The sequence below is a fragment of the Lepidochelys kempii genome, chromosome 1 (assembly GCF_965140265.1).
Source record: "Lepidochelys kempii isolate rLepKem1 chromosome 1, rLepKem1.hap2, whole genome shotgun sequence".
NCBI lineage: Eukaryota > Metazoa > Chordata > Testudines > Cheloniidae > Lepidochelys > Lepidochelys kempii.
In genome coordinates this window covers 116,176,978-116,198,021 of record NC_133256.1, presented here as the reverse complement: position 1 = coordinate 116,198,021, position 21,044 = coordinate 116,176,978, and the positions used below count along the sequence as shown (strand labels likewise).

General features: G+C 45.1%; 1 protein-coding gene across 3 annotated transcripts in view; it reads left to right on the top strand.

The window, feature by feature from the left end:
- Nucleotides 1–265: 265 nt before the first annotated feature.
- LOC140914239 (interleukin-1 receptor-like 2) overlaps nucleotides 266–21,044 on the top strand; it is a 54,668-nt gene continuing 33,889 nt past the window's right edge. Inside the window, exons 1-6 of one of the 3 annotated variants that reach the window (XM_073351618.1) lie at nucleotides 266–675; nucleotides 6,040–6,130; nucleotides 14,164–14,401; nucleotides 14,532–14,616; nucleotides 15,320–15,389; nucleotides 16,725–16,980. In XM_073351618.1, coding sequence (XP_073207719.1) covers nucleotides 15,329–15,389; nucleotides 16,725–16,980 — 317 coding nt within the window. In that variant the 5' untranslated portion in view covers nucleotides 266–675; nucleotides 6,040–6,130; nucleotides 14,164–14,401; nucleotides 14,532–14,616; nucleotides 15,320–15,328. Of the gene's footprint in view, nucleotides 676–6,039; nucleotides 6,131–14,163; nucleotides 14,406–14,531; nucleotides 14,617–15,098; nucleotides 15,390–16,724; nucleotides 16,981–21,044 lie in introns of those variants that run through there. The other 2 variants (XM_073351628.1, XM_073351637.1) reach the window with 2 other exon arrangements.

Below are 21,044 nucleotides of genomic sequence, written 5' to 3'. Positions count from 1 at the left end.
CCTGGCTGACATCCCAAATCGCGGCGATTTAAAGCGCTTTAAATCCCCCCCGCCGAGGGGGACTTCTCGCTGCGGTGCCTTAGCTCCGCTTCCTGCCGCCGCTCTGCCCCGCCTCGCACGGCAGCGGAGCGGGGCGTGTCCCCTCTGCCCCGAGCGGCTGCAAACCGGCCGGCCGGGGCTGCGCGGTGGGGAGGGAGGGAGGAGGAGCCGGGGCTCTCGGGCGGGGTCAGCGGCCACCGCCTCCCGCGGGCGGCCCTGGGGAGACGCGGGGCTTGTTCCCAGCGCGCTGGGCGCAAGGGCCCCGCGAGACCAGCCCCAGCCGCTCCCTTCCCCCCTGCAGCCCGCTCCCAGCGCCCGGCTCCGGCGGCCGCCCAGCGGGGCTTGGAGCCTGGAGCCCAGGCTCCGTGGCGGGCCCGGGTGACGCCGCTGCCGCCTGGGGGCGCTCCGGAGGCGACGGAGGGAGGGTTGGCAGGCGGGAGCAAGTTCCCCGTGTCTGCTCCCCAGTCTCCCCTTCCCCTCCCTCTCCCAGCAGTGCCTGCCGCGCAGCCCACAGAGCAGCATCCCTGGGCGGGCGGGCTGGCTGGTGTCTCCTGGGAGGCGGCTGCTAGGAGCTGGCTCTCTCCCAACCAAGCTGAAGCCAGGGGTCAGCTCTCTCCCGTCTCCACCCACCCACAGGTAAGACCTTCTGCCTCCCAAAGCTGGAGAAACGGGAGAAGCAATCTGGAACCTGGCCTGCTCCTCCTAGTGGGGACACCAGTGTCTCTTCCCAGCTGTGGCTGAGCTGCAGCCACTGCCCTCCTCTCTGCCCTTAAATAAGGAACTAAAGGCTAGGCAGTGGCTCCCTGCTCACGCAAGGGTTGGGGTGAGGAGAAGCTGCCGTGATGGGGGAAGGAGAGGTGAGCGAGCTAACTTACTTGTTTTGTTCTGCAAGGTGACTCACAACAGCACAGCTTCAATAATTTCTGTAGCAGAGGTGTTTAATTTACAACTAAAAGGATTCTGCCCCTCCTACCTCTGTGTTTTAGCCCTGCACACTCAAGGTGGGGTCTTTCCCTCTTGCACAATCAGCAACAATAAGGTTCTGTTGGCCAGATTCTGCTGTTAGCTGGTGTCTGTGCTGCCCGTTGTCTGTAGTGGGTTTGCACAGATGTAAGCGACTGGAAGAGCAGGGGTGGCCAAACTGTGCCTTGTGAGCCACATGCGAGCCATTGAAGTGTGGCTTGTAGAGCTCCCCAGTGACCCCCCATTCTCCACCTACTAGACTGATGGTGTGGGAGCTCAGGACCTCTGCCTGGTCATGACGTAGGGCCTTCTGCCTAGTGCGGAGGAGGGTCACAGGGCTTCAGCCCTGCTGGGCGCACATGCAAGGAGTGGGGGTGAAGCCCCGAATCCCATCAGGTGCTACCTGGGGGACTGAAGCCCTGAGCTCCAGCAGGCGCTTCCCATGGGGCTGAATCCCCAAGGTCTGGCAGGTGTTCCTCAGCTCTTGAACTTGTGAAGATTGTCATATGTGGTTCAGAGGGTCAGTAAGTTTGGCCCCTGCAGTAGAGAGACAAGGTACGTGAAGAAATATCTTTTATTGGACCAACTTCTGTTGGTGAGAGAGACAAGCTTTTGAGCTTACACGAGCTCTTCTACAGGTCTGGCTGGGATTGTCTTTCTCTCCAACAGAAGTTGGTTCAATAAAAGATATTACCTTCACCCCCCCCCCCCCACCTCGTCTCTCTGGTATCCTGGGGCTACAACACCATAGCATGTGACAATGGAAGCCAAAAAGCACTTCTGAGGGAAATGTAAGGGGACTGTTGCCCCCTTACTAACATTCAGTGGGGGTGTTTTAGTTGCTAGCTCCCAGTACTAAAAGGGGGGTTGATGGGAAATCAGGACCCTGAGACTGACAGTCCCCAGGAACAATGGGGAGAGGCCAATACTCCCATCAGCATCAGCCTGAATGACAGGACTGGCAGGCTAATCAGGGAGTCAGGAGGACAGGGACATCCTGTCCTCCATGTGAGCTGGAATTGTCTGGGTCAGACAGAGTCGGGCCGAGCTAAGGAGAAAGCCAGGGCCCAAGCTAAGCTGGGGAGCAGAGCTGCAGCCCCAAAGCCAGAGGCACAGCCCAGAGAGAGCAGACTTGCCCTGGGAAGAAAGCTGCAGCAACCAGAGCCAGAGGGGCCAGAAAAGCAGCCCACGAAGCAGATCAGTGCAGGGAGCAGAGTCACAGAAGCAGCCTGCAGAGCAGACCTGTTCTGGGAGCAGAGCTGCAGCAACCAGAGGCAGAGGGGCCAAAGAAGCAGCCCAGGGAGCTGGAGGCAGAGCAGCAGCAGTGCAGAGACCGAGTGGTGGACGTGGAGCTGGGGCTGGAGCAGTCCGGAGCTGGGTGCGGTGAGCAGCTGGGGAGTGCGAGGGGGACCCTGGGCAGCGGGCCCAGCACAGGGAGACACCTCAGCCAAGAGACTCTGCAGGCCAGGCTTGGATTGTAACCCCGACGGGGCGACACTGGGAAGAAGGGTCCTACCACTTAGAGCCTGAGAGCGCGTGGCCACCACCAGAGCAAGTGTCCAACCCACAGCATCCCTGCAGCACAGCTAGGGCCTCAGAAGAAGGCCTGGGACTTACAAGGAACAGACTGTGAACTGCCCTGACATTCCAGAGACACTGTTTGTGTTGTTCCCTGCCACAGAGCGGGTTGATGTGTTTCCTTTCCCATTTTTCCTTATTCTTTTTAAAATTAATTGTTGATTAAATAACTTGCATTTGCTTTAACTTGTATGTAATGGTCAGTGGGTCAGAGAAGTGCCCAGTGCAGAGAGAGTACCCCGGAGTGGGGACACCCTAGCCCCTGTCCTAGGTGACCACAGCAGGGTTGGGGGTCGAGTCCCCCAGGAATCCTGGGCCCAGCCTTGTTGGAGTTACGAGGACTCTGCCAGACAGGAGAGTGGAAGGGGAGTCCTCAAGGCAGGGAGGCCATTGGGTAAAGGAAGTGGGAGCGAGGACTCAGATCCTTTCGCTAGCCCACTTCACTGGGGTAGTGCAGAAGCCAGGAAAGTTCCCCACGATAGCGGGACTATTCCACCGCTTACAGATAGAGGCAGAATCCAGCATGGCTCTGCTGGTATAAAAAGCATTAAAAACTAATGTATGTGATTGCAGTCAATAAACAAAACTGAACAAACACAGGATCAGACTTAGGTAAGAGAGTGCACTTTTGACAGAGTTTGTGTAGACCCCACACCTCATATGTTTTTGGCAACCTATTATAGTCATACACTCACAAAAGAAGGAATTTTCAGTGCAGGTAAGGGTGTAAAAGTGGAAATGTCTCTCTGCTCTTGGAGAGGAGAACAAACAGGAATCCCACTCTCCCTTTTTGAGCACTGCTCTATTCTATCTTTAATACAGACATGAAAGAGAGATGGAAAATAATTTTTTTCATGCAGTTCCCTAAAATTTTTTTCCCCAAAGGTCCCAGATGATGATAAAATTGCAATCCTTTCTTAAATAGACCAATCTGTCAAAGTGTTAAATATTTTATTTTATTATAAAGTGTGTGTGTGTGTGTGTGTGTAAAATTATATTTTAAAACCACAAAGACAAATTACAGAAAGTAAAATTGCAAGTCATTAAGTGCATTGTATACACTCTGCAAAGTCTGTTAAAACTACTCCTATTCCAAGATATTAAATAATGGATATTATCTGCTTCAAAACAGTGAGAAAATCTTTCATCTTTCCAACAGCCTTACAGTGTGGACTCTCCCACCTTCTGACTGCACGCACATTAAGTACCATTTGGGAAGGGTCTGTTTGGACGGAACTTCCCATAGCTATAACCCAATGCTCTCTTGGTTAGAGGTGAGAGAGTTACAGGAGAGGTGATTTTTGATCCACTTCACTTTGATCCCTATTTGATCCACTTTATTTGTTAAGCGTATGCCTTAGTTTTAGGTTGTCAAGGTGGGAAGTTATATAGAGGCCTAACCATTACTTTTTTGGGTACAAAATACATTTTTCATCTTAATGAGTTAACATGCAACAGTTTCCTTCCTGTTCCTTAAAACAGGACTAATTTTAAGTAGTTTTAAATTTACATCTCTGCTCACAGACCACTTATGAGCTTCTTTTAAAGAATGTTATTAATATGCAAAATAATTGTTCAGCTTGTTCTCTATTTAATATTCATAGGTGGATGGGAATATACAGTTATTAATTTAATATATAGGAGCAACTAGTATTTCCAACATGAATTTATTTCACAAATCAGGTGAGCTATGAGGGCTTTGCCAAACTGACAAAAGTTCTTACACATAAATTCTATAGCATGAACTACTATGAAAAAACAGAATTCAGGTTGAAATGTCCATTCCAGAGAAGAGCTCTTTCTTCATTCACTCAAACTTCTAAAGATATCCCTGTGTGGCTAAATCTGTATGTGTTTGTTATGAAATCTAAGGAATTTTTGTTCTGTTTTTGAAAGCTGAATAAAGAGCAGCCTAGATTTAGGGGTTTGGAGGGGGACCAGGAATGGAGGAACCTGCATTTGAGAGTTACAGGAGGAAGATGGAGAAAGGACTAGGAAAGAAGCACATTGGAAGGAGTATTTCTGCGGGATCTGGCCAGCAAGGGAGATTCTGGGGCAAAGGGGAATAAAAGTAGGGATCTAGATTCTCTAATTTAGCTTGAATCGTGTTCTTAATGGTAGTAAGAGTAGTAAACCCGAAGTCCCTACGGTGGGAAACTTTCTTTCCTCCATGCAGCGCAGAAGTTGAGTGTGCCGGCTTGGAGAGGTTTATGTGGTATATTTTGAGGGCTGGGGTAAACTAGCTGCAGGAATTTATGAGAATGGCTTCATTGTTGCACATCATTTGCATTGAACGCTGGTGTGATGATGAAAGTAACACCTGATGGGGAGAGAGTTCAGAAAACTGATGCTGGTGTACTGGGACCACAATGGGGAATGGTAGGGAACAGGCATTCTGGTGTTTAAGGGTTCATTTGAAAAATCTGTCATGCTCTTTACATGTAAGAGCGGTAAATAAAGGCTAATCCAGAAGCGATTGGGCAATACGATGCAGAGCAATGATAAGTTTGTGCTACTTGGGCCCTGGCCAACAGAAATTGTTTTGTAATAAAAGAGCTATATCGGGGTGGTCAACCTGAACCTGAGAAGGAGCCAGAATTTACCAATGTACATTGCCAAAGAGCACAGTAATACGTCAGCAGCCCTGTACCAGTCCCGTCCCCCTCCCCTGCACTCCCAGTGCCTCCCACCCACTGGCAGCCCTGCTGATCAGTACCTCCCTCTCCTTCCCACACCTCCCCATCAGCTGTTTTGTGGCATGCGAGCAGCTTGGGGGTGGGGGGGAGAAGCGAGGGCATGGAAAACTCGGGAGGAGATGGGAAGGGGTGGATTGGGGGCAGGGCCTGTGGCAGAGCCAGGGGTTGAGCAGCGAGCACCCCCCGGCACACTGGAAAGTTGGCACCTGTAGCTCCAGCCCCAGAGTCGGTGCCTATCCAAGGAGCCGCATATTAACTTCTGAAGAGCCGCATGTGGCTATATATAAATTAACCCTTCATTTTCTCTGCTTAGAACTAAGATTGATAAATGCAGTATTAGGATTTATACGTTTTGAATGCTAATTCTGCTGATTTCTCATTCTGGTATCCCTGGTTTCTCACTCAAATAAAAATTTTACACTTGCATGTAATTTTTTTTTTTGAAATGCTGGTGCAATGTGCTTACATTTGAACATATATTAACTGTTCTTCACTCATGCATTTCCAATATAAAAAACTAGAAAACAGACAAAAGGCAGTGAACAATTCCTTGAAAGAAATACATTTTTATTTTCTTTACATCAACATTGCCTTTACATTTTAGTGTGAAATTTAATATGTGAAATAATTCAAGAATTGCTAATTGCAAACCAAAATAATTTTTGAAAAGAAATTGTGTCTCCATCGTGAGGGCTTCAGCCATTGTGCATGTCTGTTTAATTTGTCCTTTTGTGATCAATATTCTTGTGTCCATTTCTGCTAGGTTTGTGATTCTTGTTATAATTTATAAACTTAGCCGGAGTCGGGGTTGGTCGGTACTTGACTGGAAGATGACTATGTTAAGACACATGTTGGTGAGTCTTTTATTCAGTAATGCAACACCCCCACATCGTATCTTAGGGCACTGTATTTCAGAGATTTTTTTTTGAGCAAGAAATTTTTGAAATATTCCCCTCATACTATTCATAGGAATAGTCAGAACTGGTCTGAAAATTTCCAAAAAGGTTGAAATTTTGGTGGGAAATAGAAATTATTTTCATTATTTAACCAGCTCTAGGACTAAGATTGCAAGCCAGTGTTGTTCTCAAATTTCAACTTGTCTTATGCACACTCTGAAGTTTTCTGTAGTTTCAATAGAAGGTATTCTTCAGCTTCTTAAAAAAAATAGTTGTATGTATTACTGCTACAAAATTATTGCCATTTCCGGTCTACAGATGACAACATACTGAGAGTGGGTGTAGTGAGCCCTATGTGTATCTATAGGGAATAAATACACACATACACTGCATAGTCTATAACATACTTTGAGAATATTAGAAATATAGAGAGTTGGGTTTGGTGATTGGGAGAACTGCACGGTGAATTACAGGCTGGTTGCAAAGGTTGCGGACCTCTCAAGACATCTAGGCAAACTTATGTGCAGTACTGGGAAGGAGCAGATGGTCGTGATACACATAGATACCAATGACACAGGGAAAGTAGGAGAGAGGTCCTAATGGCCAAATTTAGGCTGCTAGGTAAGAGATTAAAGATCAGGACCTCCATGGTGGAATTCTCTGAAATGCTTCTGGTTCCACACCCAGGCCAGTTAGATAGGTAGAATTGCAGGGTATCAATGTGTGGTAGAGATGATGGTGTAGGGAGGAGGAGCTTAGGTTTATTAGGACCTGGGAAACCTTTTGGAAAAAGAGAAGCCTATACAGAAAGGATGGGTTCCACCTAAACCAAAATGGAACCAGACTGCTGACACACACAATTAAAAAGGTTGTAGAGGAGTTTTTAAACTAAGGGTTGGGGGAAAGCCGAGCAAGTACAGAGGAGCACACATTTAGGAGCGAGACATCCTTTACGGGGGAAATTTACTAAAGGGAATACTCTGTGTCCTAGTAAAAAGGAGAGGATAGAAGTTGATCAAGTAGGAACTGAAAAGAAACAGTCAAATGAAAGAGTCCCCTTCAATTGCATCACATGAAGCCAGACAACTAAATATTGACAGATGTATAGGTGCTCATATACAAATGCTAAAGTCTAAATACTAAGTGGGTGAACTTGAGTGCCTGCTATTAAATAAGGATATTGATATAATAGGCATCACAGAAACTTGATTGAACAATGATAATCAATGAGACATGGTAATAGCAGGATACAAAATATACAGAAATGATAGAATAGGTTGCTCTGGCGGGAGAGTGGCACTATATGCAAAAGAAAGCAGAGTCAAATATAGTAAAAATCTTAAAGTAAATAAACTGTATCATAGAATCTCTATGGATAGTAATTCCAAGCTTGAATAATAAGAGCATATCAGTAGGAATAAATTACAAACCACCTGACCAGGATGGTGATGGTGATTTTGAAATGCTCAGGGAGGCGAGAGAGGCTACAAAAACAATAAACGCAGTAATAAGGGGGCATTTCAACTACTCCCATATTGACTGGGTACGTGTCACCTCAGAACGGGATGCAGAGATAAAATTTCTAGACCCCATTAATGACTGCTTCTTGGAGCAGCTAGTCCTGGAACCCACAAGAGGAGAGGCAATTTTTGATTGAGTCTTAAGTGGCGCACAGGATCTGGTCGAAGAGGTGAATGTAGCAGAACTGCTCAATAATAGTGACCATTATGTAATTAAATTTAACATCCTCGTAGGGGGGAAAATACCAAAGAAACTCACCTTGCTATCATTTAACTTGGAAAAGGGTAACTATTCAAAAACGAGGAAGAGTGTTAAATTAAAAGGAACAGTCACAAGAATGAAATGCTGGCAAGCTGCATGGAAGCTTTTTAAAGACACCATAATAGAGGCTCAAATTAAACGTATATCCCAAATGGAAAAACAAAACAGTAAGAGGGCCAAAAAATGCCGCCATGGCTAAACTGCGGGTGGTTAGAGGCAAAAAGGCTGTCATTTAAAAATTGGAAGTCAAATCCTACTGAGGAAAATGGAAAGGAACATAGTCTTGGCAAGTCAAGTGTAAAAAGTATAATTGGGCAGGCCAAAAAAGAATTTAAAGAGCAACTAGCAAAACACACACAAACTTAACAGCAATTTTTTAAAGTACATCAGAAGCTTAGTGGGGCCACTGGATGATCAAGGTGCTAGTACAGGAGTAATCAAGGAACACAGTGTGTTTCAGAGAAACTAAATGAATTCTTTGTGTTGGTCTTCACTGTAGACTCGGATGTGAGGGAAATTCGCACACCTGAGCAATTCTTTTTCAGTGACAAATCTGAGGCACTGTCCCAGATTGAGGTGTAAATAGAGGAGGTTTTGGAACAAATCGATAAATTAAACAACAATAAGTAAGGCCCTACTTCATTTACAATATTTTGGAAATTGCAGATCCTGCAATATTAGGCTTCCACTGCAGTTTTGATTTTAATTAGCTTACTTTACTTGCCCCCCAAACCTGGAGCCCCTCGTGCACCCCAATCCCCTCATCCCCAGAGCCCCTCGTGGACCCCAAACCCCTCATCCCTGTCTCCAGCCCAGAGCCCTGACCCCCTCCCGCAGCCCTCACCCCAACTCTCTGTCCCAGCCCTGAGCCCCTCCCACACCCTAAATCCCTCATCCCCAGTTCCATCGGGTCACGGGCATCAACAATTTTCTTCAACTGGGTCCCCAGAAAAAAAGTTTGAAAACCACTGCCAAAGAGCATTGCTTTTTATTTACATTATATAGATAACACTAGCTACCTCCTGTCACATTATTCAGTACCCCTATTTCACCAATTATTCAATACAACCTATTTAACCACATTATTCAAAATGTAACCAATCATGCACTGGCACCTATGTGTCCTCCTCCCTGCTTAAATATTTCTTACATTTTATCTCTCATGCACAAATTATAACTTATTTATGACCACCTCTTTTTGTGCAGTGGGCAGCATAAATTCACTGGCTTATTTTATCAAATTTACCATTTGCTGAGTCTTTTGGTATCCTCCCTAAACTTTCCAGTGCCTGGGGGTGTCTCTACTTTACAACCCTGGGTGTTATAACTCTTGTTAGGGGCATTCCTGAGGTGGGGGTACCTTATTAGCAGCAGAACAATTTTTTCTTACTTTTAATGGTGAAATCCCTGAGTTTCACCCAAGGCTAATCAAGGTTAGTTTAGTATGGTGGTGAATTAGGTCCCAGGCCTACTGTAGCTATTCAGCAACCAGTTCCAAACACAGGTGCTCTTCCTTCTGCTAACAAGCTTCGCCAAGATTACTTACCCAAAGCGTTTGAAGTCCACAGAGAGGAGCTGAAAGAGCGTATGAAAAAAGCTGCTTCTGCTTGCATTATGTTTGACAAGTCAACGGATGACAAACATAATCATATTGTGAGTCTGGCTAGCAATCAATGGCATGTTCATTTTTCTAAAATTGATAAATTCACTGCTGCAGTGAAAAAAATGTTTAAGCACTGGCCCGCTCGCAAACTGTGTTTCAAGGCTTTCTTTGCAAGAAAAAAACAGCCCAATCCTGACCGACTGCCTCTGTCCAGAACCAATAGCGACATGATGGAATGGGTGGTTTGAAGCAGTTCTTTGCCACGCTGAACATGTAAGTGGCTACTGCAAGTTCATTGACAGTGAAATGGAGATTTCACCTGACACTTACTCAGTGATGAGCTGCCAAAACCTTAACAACCGGTTCCCTCCTCACCCCACGAGGGGGTCATGGCCTACCCCGCCCTGCGGGACTTCTGCCCCATCCAACCCCTCATGTTCCTTGACGCCCCACCCTATCCCTGGGATCCCTGCCCCCTGACAGCCCCCGGAACCGGGCAGGAGGCTCTTGTGGGCCACCGTAGTGGGTGCCCACCCTGCCCCTAAGAACCAGAGGGACCTGCCAGGGGCGGAGGTGGGGAGTCCTGGCAGTGCTTACCTGGGGCAGCTCCCAGGAAGCATCGGGCAGGTCCCTGTGGCTCCTAGAGGTGGGGTAGCGTAGGTGGGGGGGTTGGAGGGGGAGCGGCCACTCCCCCCACTGATCACATCGAAAGTGGCACCTTAGGCGCCAACTCCGTGAGTGCTCCGGGGCTGGTGACGATGCAGAGCAGAATGCATTTTTACAAAGAGTGTTCAAGAAAACAGCAGACAAACTGAAGACACTGAAGAGAATGTTGCCAGACCAGCTCAATGAGGCCCAAGGTTCAGATAGCCCGGACCGTCATTTATGAAAGCAGTTTGGGTATTGGATGTGAAACAAGTGAATATGTTATCAGAGCAAGTGCTCCCTCTGGAGGTAATCCCTATGTTTGGCCGCAAAGCTAAAGCACAGCTTGCCCCATACACCGTTTTGTACAAGTGAGTGTGAATTAACTTGGAGAGTTTTGGGATTCACCTGCCATTCTACAGCGTTTTCCAGAGTTAGCAGAGATAACAAGGCAATCACTATCAATCTTGCGTCATTTCTGTGGATGCCAAGAGTGCTGTGTGTACCTGTCGCTTAAAGCAGCCTCTTACCAAATGACTGGAGAATAGCTAATGTAATGTTATTTAAAAAAAAAAAAATAAAAGGGAGAGGGCTCCAAAAGTGATCCTGGCAATTACAGCCCAGTAGGGTTATGTCTACATTGCAGTGTAAGCCCAGGGTTAGTGGGACTCGAGTCAGCTGACCCATGTTAGGGAACCCTGTTGTGTGTCTACATTGTTTTCTAACCCTATATTAGAACTTTTCTAAACTGTTCTTGTGGTGCCCATATTGGCAGAGGGAAATGTTATTTCCTGACTGCAGGGAAATCTGCCGTGTGTGCAGCTGAAGTATTCTAATGTATAGTGACAAAATAGGATGTTTGTGTGAGAGGAGTGAACTAGTCAGCTGTCCATGGGGGCCTGGAAAATACACCCTCCCCTGCAGTATGACTGACTATCTGGAGTTGCTGCTTCCGGAAAAGTTTGCAGCTATCAGCAGCCAGGATTGGGTCAGAATCCATGAGGGAATTAACACGAGGCTGCATTAGGTCACATGTGGCTTACTCTGTTATTGCTCCAACAAACGTCGAAATCCATAGGTTTCTTCCACTCTAGGTTGGCACTAGGGGAAAAAACTGACACTTGGAGACCTGATTTTGTGACCCGCTGACTGTATGGACTACTTCTAACTGAAATGGACTAGATTTGGAAATAAAATACTGTTTCCCAAACACACACACTCAGTTCACTGTTCACAGGTGGCTCCATAGACCTAGGAGGAGTGATTACAGAGTGGCAAATTTCTTATTACTGAAAGGAAAACATGACTGACCCTGACAAACATGTGTGACTTAACAGTTAAAATGACCTTTACAGCTGTTTATGAATGTTTGAAATTCCAAATTGCCATTTTGAATGCCACATGCGGGGAGGAGAGGGCGAAGAAGAAGGGAGTCACGTAGGCAATGTGATGCAGTCTGCCCTTAGTGGCCATGCTGCTAGCCGGGACTTGTCATTATTGCATTGTTTCTTACAGCAGAAATCCTTCCCATTACTGTAATAATAAACTGTAAATTTGCCTTATACACTTACCGGGCTTTGAGGTGGCTTCTGCCTCCACCAGGTTTGTTACAAGCTCGGCTGTGTTGGGGGGGATCAAACAGCCCTGCTGAGTAGGGACCAAGAATTTGCTGTTAATCCTGGTCCACAATCTGCTCTTGTTAATCCTGGTCCACAGTTCCATTAAAACTGTCACTTCATGCTCCTCATTGGGAGCCTGCTTCTGGCTCCCATCAGACCCCATGCTGATGGAGGTCATTGGCCGCTATCCTAGCTGACCAGGTCATTATGAAGCACAGTTGCCTCCATGCTGGGCACAGTCGTCATAAAATGGACATGTTGTTGGTGAGTTACCCGAGGTGCAGTTCTTGTCCCTCGTCTTCCAGTACTTGTTCTTCAGCCTCTTAATACATTCCCTGCACTGATCACCAGTCTGGAATATCTGCAGAGCTGTCAGCTTTTTAGCTATCTGCTGGTACACGTGGTCATTCCTGGTGCTTTTGCTGAAGTCCACAGTTTTACTGACCTTGCACCAGAGATTGACCAAAATTTGGCTGTGCTCCCATGACCATGAAGCAGTGCGCTTTGGAAAAGGTTCTTTCAGTTCAATCTCTATTGCAAACCCAGGAGGCTCTCCGATAGTGTGGTTGCAGATCAGTGATCAGAAGAGAATGGGTTAATGACCTGAGCTGCTGCCATACGCCAAGAAGGGAGTAGTTTCTGGTTTCAATAGAGTGGATTGGAGCTTGTTGGGATAGAGAGAAGTAAGGAAGTTGTCCTATGGAATTGTGGGTTACTTCTGGCAAACTACTAGACATGGGCAAGTGGGGCTGTGTCTACACTGCAAAGCCATAGGGCTCAAACAATGGATCCCGGCTTGACTTGAGCTCCAACCCTGTTGCCTTGCAGGGTCCTGGGACCCTGGGTCTGAGTCCTGGGTTAGCGGAATTGCAGTGTAGACGCAAGGTAGGTTAGGCTTGACCCCGAGCGCTAATATGGGCTTATGTTGCAGTGTAGACGTACCATAGGCCTAACTTGAGGACCAGGCAGATTGGTTGAAACTATTGTAAAAAATGGAATAATCAGACACCATAGGTGAACACGATATATTGGGGAAGCATCAACATGACTTTTGTAAAGGGAAATCATGCCTCACCAATCTGTTAGCACTCTTTGAGGGTGTCACAAGCATGTGGACAAGTGTGATCCAGTTGATATAGTGTACTTGGACTTTCAGAAAGCTTTTGACAAGGTCCCACACCAAAGACTCTCAAGCAAAGTAAGCAGTCATGGGGTAAGAGGGAAGGTTCTTTCGTGGATCAGTAACTGATTAAAAGCTAGGAAACGAAAGGCTAGAAATAAATGGTCAGTTTTCACAATGGAAAGTGGTTATCCATAAGGATCTGTGTTGGGATCTGTGCTAGTCAACATATTCATAGATGATCTGGAAAGGGAAGTAAACAGTGAAGTGGCAAAGTTTGCAGATGATACAAAATTACTCTAGTTAAGTCCAAAGCAGACTGTGAAGAGTTATAAAGGGATCTCATAAACTGGGTGATTGGGCAACAAAATGGCAAATGAAATTCAGTGTTGATAAGTGCAAAGTAATGCATGTTGGAAAACATAATCCAAACTATACTAAACTAAAATGCTGGGATCTAAATGAGCTGTTACTACTAAAGAAAGTGATCTTGGAATCAACATGAATAGTTCTCTGAAAATAAATGCTCAATGTGCAGCAGTAGTAAAAAAGCTGACAGTATTAGAAACCGTTAGGAAAGGGATAATTAAGACAGAAAATACAATGCCACTATACGAATCCATGGGATGGCCACACCTTGAATGCTGCATCTAGTTCTAGTCGCCGCATCTCAGAAAAGGTACAGAGAAGAACAATAAAAATGATTAGGGGTATGGAACAGCTTCCTTTTGAGGAGAGATTAAAAAAACGGATTCTGTTTATCTTAGAAATGAGTCAACTAAGAGGGGAAACAATAGAAATTTATAAAATCATGAATGGAGTGGAGAAAGTGAAGTGTCGTTTACCCCTTCATATAACACAAGAACCAGGGTCTCCCAATGAAATTAATAGGCAGCAGGTTTAAAACAAACGAAAGGAAGTATTTCTTCACACAATGCACAGAAAACCTGTGGAACTCGTTGTGATGCTGGCAAACCAGGTGCCAGTGGACTGCAGGCATTAGCTAAGAACTAACAGACTCATAACTGGAGACTGGATCAGTTTACCTGTGTGTTAGTTTTGCTCAAAATTAGTCTTATAAGAATGTATTTAGTGTTTAGACTCTCTGAAATGCTTGTAAGGTGCTGCTTGCATGAATCTAACTTTTAATGGCTGTATTCCATGCTACAAAAAATACGTAAGTTTTGCTTTATAACTTTGAAAATGTTTGTTCTGAACCCAGGTATGGGAATCATGTCCCCCACCCCGCAGCCATCCAGAAGGACTATCAAAATAAAGATGAGCCATCAAGGAACATCGCAATACAAAGGATTGGTTAATGGCCCTATCACACCTAGGAAAAGCTGTGTGCAAGGAAGCTTATCCTATGGACTTGAAAACTGAATGAAGGAAATAAAATCACAGGAAATTTGTCCAGCTCTCTCTTTGCTGTTTGAACGCTGAGAGGGCCAGAGACTGAGGCAGGTATCCCAAGATACTTTGAATTGACAGATCTCTACAACTCTGTCACTCTAGTGATTTAGATAACTCATTTGTGTGTATATATTTGCTTGCTTTAACCTGTAAATAACTCTTATTTCTTTTCCCTAGTTCAATAAACCTTTAGATAGTTTATTACAGGATTGGTTACAGGCATTGTCATTGATGTAAGCTCCTGGGTACCAACTGATCTGGGGTAAGTGTTGGTCTCTTGGGAATGGAAGCAACCTGAATATTGTGTGATTTTTGGTGTGACCATTTATCACTGAGTCCAGCTTGCCTGGGTGGCAAGATAGACTGGAGAGTCTAAGGGGACTGTCTGTGACTCCATGGTAAGACTCTTACACTAGGAGTTCACATTGGTTACTGGGTTGGTGAAATCTAATTATAGAACACACCACCAGTCTGCCCTGTTTTTGACAGTCTGCCCTGTGGTAGGCCCTCGTGAGCCGCTCCAGACAGCGTGACACTCATTGCTAGGATATGTTATGAAGGTCAAAAGTACAACTAGGTTAAAAAAAGAACTAGTTAAGTTCATGGAAGTTAGCTCCATCAATGGCTATTAGCCAAGATAATCAGGGACGCAACCCCACGCTCTGGGTATCCCTAAGCCTCTGACTTCTAGACGCTGGGACCGGACAACGGGGATAGATCACTCAATAATTGCCCTGTTTTATTAATTACCTTTGAAGCATCTGGCACTGGCCACTGTCAGAAGACAGGATACCGGGCTATATGGACCATTGGTCTGACCCAGTATGGCCGTTCTTATGAGGTCCTTGTGTACAAAAAGATCTATAAAAATACAAGTTACAGTGTGGACGCTTGTAATTTTTGTTCTGCTCTGAGTTGTACTACTTTGAGAGAGACAATACTGAATCTATTTTTTTTCCCTCTAGTAAAACATAATGGCTACAGCTGTGATTACCTGCAGTATAATCCTAGTGTTTATCTCTTCAGTGAAGGCAGGTAAGTTGATCAGATGGTTTCTTAATTACTTCCTCTGAAATGCGCTCTTTTCACATACATGTATTATAACTTACTTCTCAGATACCTGAAAACAGCTATTTAAGAACAGAGATGTAGTATGACCAGTAGAGACGCTAGTCTGAACTCTATATATTTAGGGTGTGCTGTATTTTCATTATAAAATGGTGTGGCTTTTATTTGTGATCTTAAGTTGCTTTGGTGTGAAGTTTGTCAGTGCATTATGTGTGCTTTCCAAACCTAGGCATTTTTAAATGAGCACTGTAAAAAGTATTGAATATCCTAGATTTGACACACATTTGATATTTTCAGTGTGGAGAATTCTCAAGACTTATATTTGTACATCTTTCAGTGTCTCTATATAATCCTACAATGTATACACCTTATTGTTCCAGATCTGGGCAGGGTTAGGCTGACAAATTATTTTACAATATCAAGGCCCCATGTATCTGTTAATTCCATGCTGCCATTGACAGCAAAGCAGCAGAAAGCTCATACAAGCGGGGGACAGAGTAGCAGAAGTTGGAAATGACAGCCCCATAAAATTCTCCTTGTTTTCCACTCTCCCCCAATGTGCAGACTTGGAGAATGTAGAAGGACCTTTGTACCAGTATGTTGTGATCAGGTATTTGCACATTGGGATGGAAAAAGTCAGGTAAAGAACAATGACTGTTTCCTGGAAGTTGGCATGCTCTGCTTGCTTTCAGCATATTTCAGAGTGAGAGTTGATGCTGGCGAAACTAGTCATTTATTGCATGGGCTGATGGAACAACTGAAGACTGGACAGTACTGCTACAAAACAATGTAGGGTGAGATTTTCCAAAAGTACTCTCTATTAGCCTAACTCTACTCTCATCAAAGCCAATGGTAAGCTCCCCTTGACTTCAGTGAGAGCAGAGATAAGTTGCTATTTAGTGCTTTTGAAATTTCAACTCGGTGCGGGAAGGGAGGTGAAACAAAATATGCAATCTAAACTCAGTGTGGGGAATTCTAGATAGGCAAAATATAATTACTTAAACTGGGATTTGGCTATCACATTGAAGCTGACAGTTTCTAATGTTATTCTCCTAATTCCTTCACATAAAATAGTCAGATTTCAGATTGCTGGGGAACTCTCTGCCTTCTTTATGATTAGAATTTCACTAACAGAATTTTTGTGTATAGTTATCGAATATCATTTAGTTTGTAGATGCTGGAGTTGCCTGTCCCACAAGAGTATTTAAGGATGAATATTGAAAACCTGTTAAAGAAATAGACAATTTGTCTCCATAGTTCTATACTCATGTCTTTTTTAAATTTTGTCTCCATGTTTTTTAGACGAATGCATGGTACATGATGTGCTGCATAGTCAAAGTTTGTTATCTGTACTGGTAGGAGAACCTCTTACTATTGATTGTTTGTTAGATAAAACACTAGCTCTTCAGCACATGAATTACAGCTTGACTTGGTATAAAAGTGGGAGAAAAATACCTGTAACTCAAGTGAAACTTTCCAGAATACATCAGCATGAGAACTTGCTTTGGTTTATGCCTGCAATTTTAGAAGACTCAGGATCCTATGAATGTGTCATATGGTAAGAATCTGTTTTTCCTTTGGTCTGGTTTTTTTACAAAAGCTACACGCTGTAGATGTGAGCTTGAAAAAATAATAATTAAATAAGTATCTGAATTATTTTTCTGATATTAAGTCTGGGCTTAGCTTGTAGTTTTCCCTTCACAAACTCTTACGGTTTATTATTAAAAACAGAGCTACTCATTTTGATTTACAGCAGAGCTGATTTTGATGAGGCTGTTACACTTTATTGGAAAAGAATCCCAAGTACATTCATCGCTGACACAACTTCATGATTAGAGCTGGTCAGAAAATACTAATTATTTTCTATGGAAACTTTCAAACTAAAGGAGATTATTTTTAAAAAATTTGAATTTTTTTTCAGAATTTTGACTTTTTTTAAAGAAAATTATTGGAAGTGAAACATTTTCATTTTGATTGGAATTTAATGGAGTTAACAGTTTTGTTTCTTGGTAATAAAATCTTTTATTTCATGTAGTTGAAAATCAGAAAATTACAAACGCTGCAAAAAGTTGTAATGAAAAACACTTTTCCTTGAAAAACTTCCAGAGGAAACACTTTCAGCCAGCTCTAGCCATGATATCATGAGGTTTGTGTCTATTCAGATATCATGATGATAGGACACAAGGGCGGCAAAACCTCAGCTGGTATTAATTGCTATAGTTCCAATTACTTCAATAGAGCCAAGACAAATTGCACCAGTGGAGGATCTGCCCCAGTGATTTTTTTTCCCAAGAGGTGCACCCCAGTCCTGCTGCCCAGTGTTAAAAACTCATGCCCATCCTAACCCTCTTCAGGCTTCCAGAAAACCATGTCCAGCCGTAATTTTCAGTTGTAATCCAGATGTAGCCATGGTCCCAGAAATCCTTCCCTGTTCTGGCCCTTGAAGAACTAAGAGCTGATCTAAATTGATGTATTCTTTCCCAGCTACAGCATTCTCCTGGGTCCCTAAAATTCAGTAATCATATTTCTTTCTTCAGCATAAGCCAGTTGCCTGGACGCTGTTTGAAGGCCAGTAGACAGGGTATGATGACGTTCATTCATGGACATGTATTTGCACATGGGAGGTTCATACCCCAGTTCGAACAGTGTTTGTTTGCTGTGAGTTTTCAGGGATTGGAGGAATTTTTTGCTAATTAAAACACGACTAGCAAACAAATTCTCTCAGACTTTTAAAACAGTCAGTTCATTGGCAGTCTGAAGTAATTAGGCAGACCCAAAGAAAAAAAGACTCTGTGAGCCAGGTTCTCTGGTATAGTGCAGCAGCTGGTCTTGCACCACTAGTGGACTTTGACCCAAAAATCCTCTGGTCATAAAGCTGGCATAAGCATGTCAAGGAAGATCACACCAATGTAAGGACAGTTTTCTGGTGATGTAAAGCCAGTGTAGGGGCTCTTTCCTTGCTGCCAGAATAGCAGAAGAGGAAGCATAGCTAGGTGACTCTTACACCACACCAATCCTTTTGTCCCCTTCTGTGCAGACTTAAATTAGATCAGCTTGAAGGCTGCTGTAACTTGGGGTATGTCTACACTACAAAATTAGGTTGAATTTATAGAAGTCGGTTTTGTAGAAAGCGTTTTTGTACAGTCGATTGTGTGTGTCCCCACACAAATGTTCTAAGTGCATGTAGTCGGCGGAGTGCGTCCACAGTACCAAGGCAACCATCGACTTCCAGAGCGTTGTACTGTGGGTAGCTATCCCACAGTTTTCGCAGTCTCCGCCGCCCATTTGAATTCTGGGTAGAAATCCCAGTGCTTGATGGGGCTAAAACATTGTCGCGGGTGGTTCTGGGTACATATCGTCAGGCCCCCCTTCCCTCCCTCCTTCCGTGAAAGCAAGGGCAGACAATCGTTTTGTGCCTTTTTTCTTGAGTTACCTTTGCAGATGCCATACCACGGCAAGCATGGAGGCCGCTCAGCTAACCATCACCGTATGTCTCCTGGGTGCTGGCAGACGCGGTACTGCATTGCTGCACAGCAGCAGTTTATTGCCTTTTGGCAGCAGACAGTGCAGTATGACTGGTAGCCGTTGTCGACGTAGTCCTGGATGCTCTTTTAACCAACCTCGATGAGGTCGGGGCACCTGGGTAAACATGGGAGTGACTCAGCCAGGTCATTTCCCTTTTAAGTTTTGTCTCATGGCGATTGAGTCCTACCGGCAGTCCTAGTGCACTGTCTTTTAATCAGCAGCCAGGAGAATATGATGGCCAGCAGTCATACTGCATCGTCTTCTGCCGAGCACCCAGGAGATGACGATGGCTAGCGGTCGTACTGCACAGTCTGCTGCCAGTAAGATGTATAAAGATAGATGAAGTGGATCAAAACAAGAAATAGAGCAGATTTGTTTTGTATTCATTTTCTCCTTCCTCCCTCCATGAAATCAACGGCCTGCTAAACCCAGTTTTGAGTTCTATCCTTGAGGGGGCCATTCAGTTTCTCGCAAAGCCACCCCCTTTTGTTGATTTTAATTCCCTGTAAGCCAACCCTGTAAGCTGTGTCGTCAGTCGCCCCTCCTTCCGTCAGGGCAACGGCAGACAATCGTTCCACGCCTTTTTTCTGTGCAGACGCCTTACCACGGCAAGCATGGAGCCTGCTCAGATCACTTTGGGAATTAGGAGCACATTAAACACCACGCGCATTATCCAGCAGTATATGCAGCACCAGAACCTGGCAAAGTGAAACCAGGCGAGTAGGCGACGTCAGCGCGGTGATGAGAGTGATGAGGACATGGACACGGACACAGACTTCTCTCACAGCACAGGCCCTGGCAATGTGGGTATCATGGTGCTAATGGGGCAGGTTCATACGGTGAAACGCCGATTCTGGGCTTGGGAAACAAGCACAGACTGGTGGGACCGCATAGTGTTGCAGGTCTGGGATGATTCCCAGTGGCTGTGAAACTTTCGCATGCGTAAGGGCACTTTCATGAAACTTTGTGACTTGCTTTCCCTGCCATGAGGCACAATAATACCAAGATGAGAGCAGCCCTCACACTTGAGAAGTGAGTGGCAATAGCCCTTTGAAGCTTGCAACGCCAGACAGCTACCGGTCAGTTGGGAATCAATTTGGAGTGGGCAAATCTGCTGTTGGGGCTGCTGTGATGCAAGTAGCCAACGCAATGAAAGATCTGCTGATATCAAGGGTATTGACCCTGGGAAATGTGCAGGTCATAGTGGATGGCTTTGCTGCAATGGGATTCCCGAACTGTGGTGGGGCCATAGACGAAACCCATATCCCTATCTTGGCACCGGAGCACCAAGCCGGCAAGTACCTAAACCGCAAGGGGTACTTTTCAATAGTGCTGCAAGCACTGGTGGATCACAAGGGACGTTTCACCAACATCAACGTGGGATGGCCGGGAAAGGTACATGACGCTCGCATCTTCAGGAACTCTGGTCTGTTTCAAAAGCTGCAGGAAGGGACTTTATTCCCAGACCAGAAAATAACCCTTGGGGATGTTGAAATGCCTATAGTTATCCTTGAGGACCCAGCCTACCCCTTAATGCCATGGCTCATGAAGCCGTACACAGGCAGCCTGGACAGTAGTGAGGAGCTATTCAACTACAGGCTGAGCAAGTGCAGAATGGTGGTAGAATGTGCATTTGGACGTTTAAAAACACGCTGGCCCAGTTTACTGACTCGGTTAGACCTCAGCCAATATTCCCACTGTTATCCCACTGTTATTACTGCTTGCTGTGCTCTCCACAGTATCTGTGAGAGTAAGGGGGAGACGCTTTTGGCGGGGTGGGAGGTTGAGGCAAATCACCTGGCTACTGGTTACGGACAGCCAGACACCACGGCGGTTAGAAGAGCACAGGAGGGCGTGGTACGCATCAGAGAAGCTTTGAAACCAGTTTCATGACTGGCCAGGCTACGGTGTGAAAGTTCTGTTTGTTTCTCCTTGATGAACCGCCCTCCCCCTCCGCCCCTTTGTTCACTCTACTTCCCTGTAAGCTAACCACCCTCCCCATCTCCCTTCGATCACTGCTTGCAGAGGCAATAAAGTCATTGTTGCTTCACATTCATGCATTCTTTATTCATTCATCACACAAATAGGGGGATAACT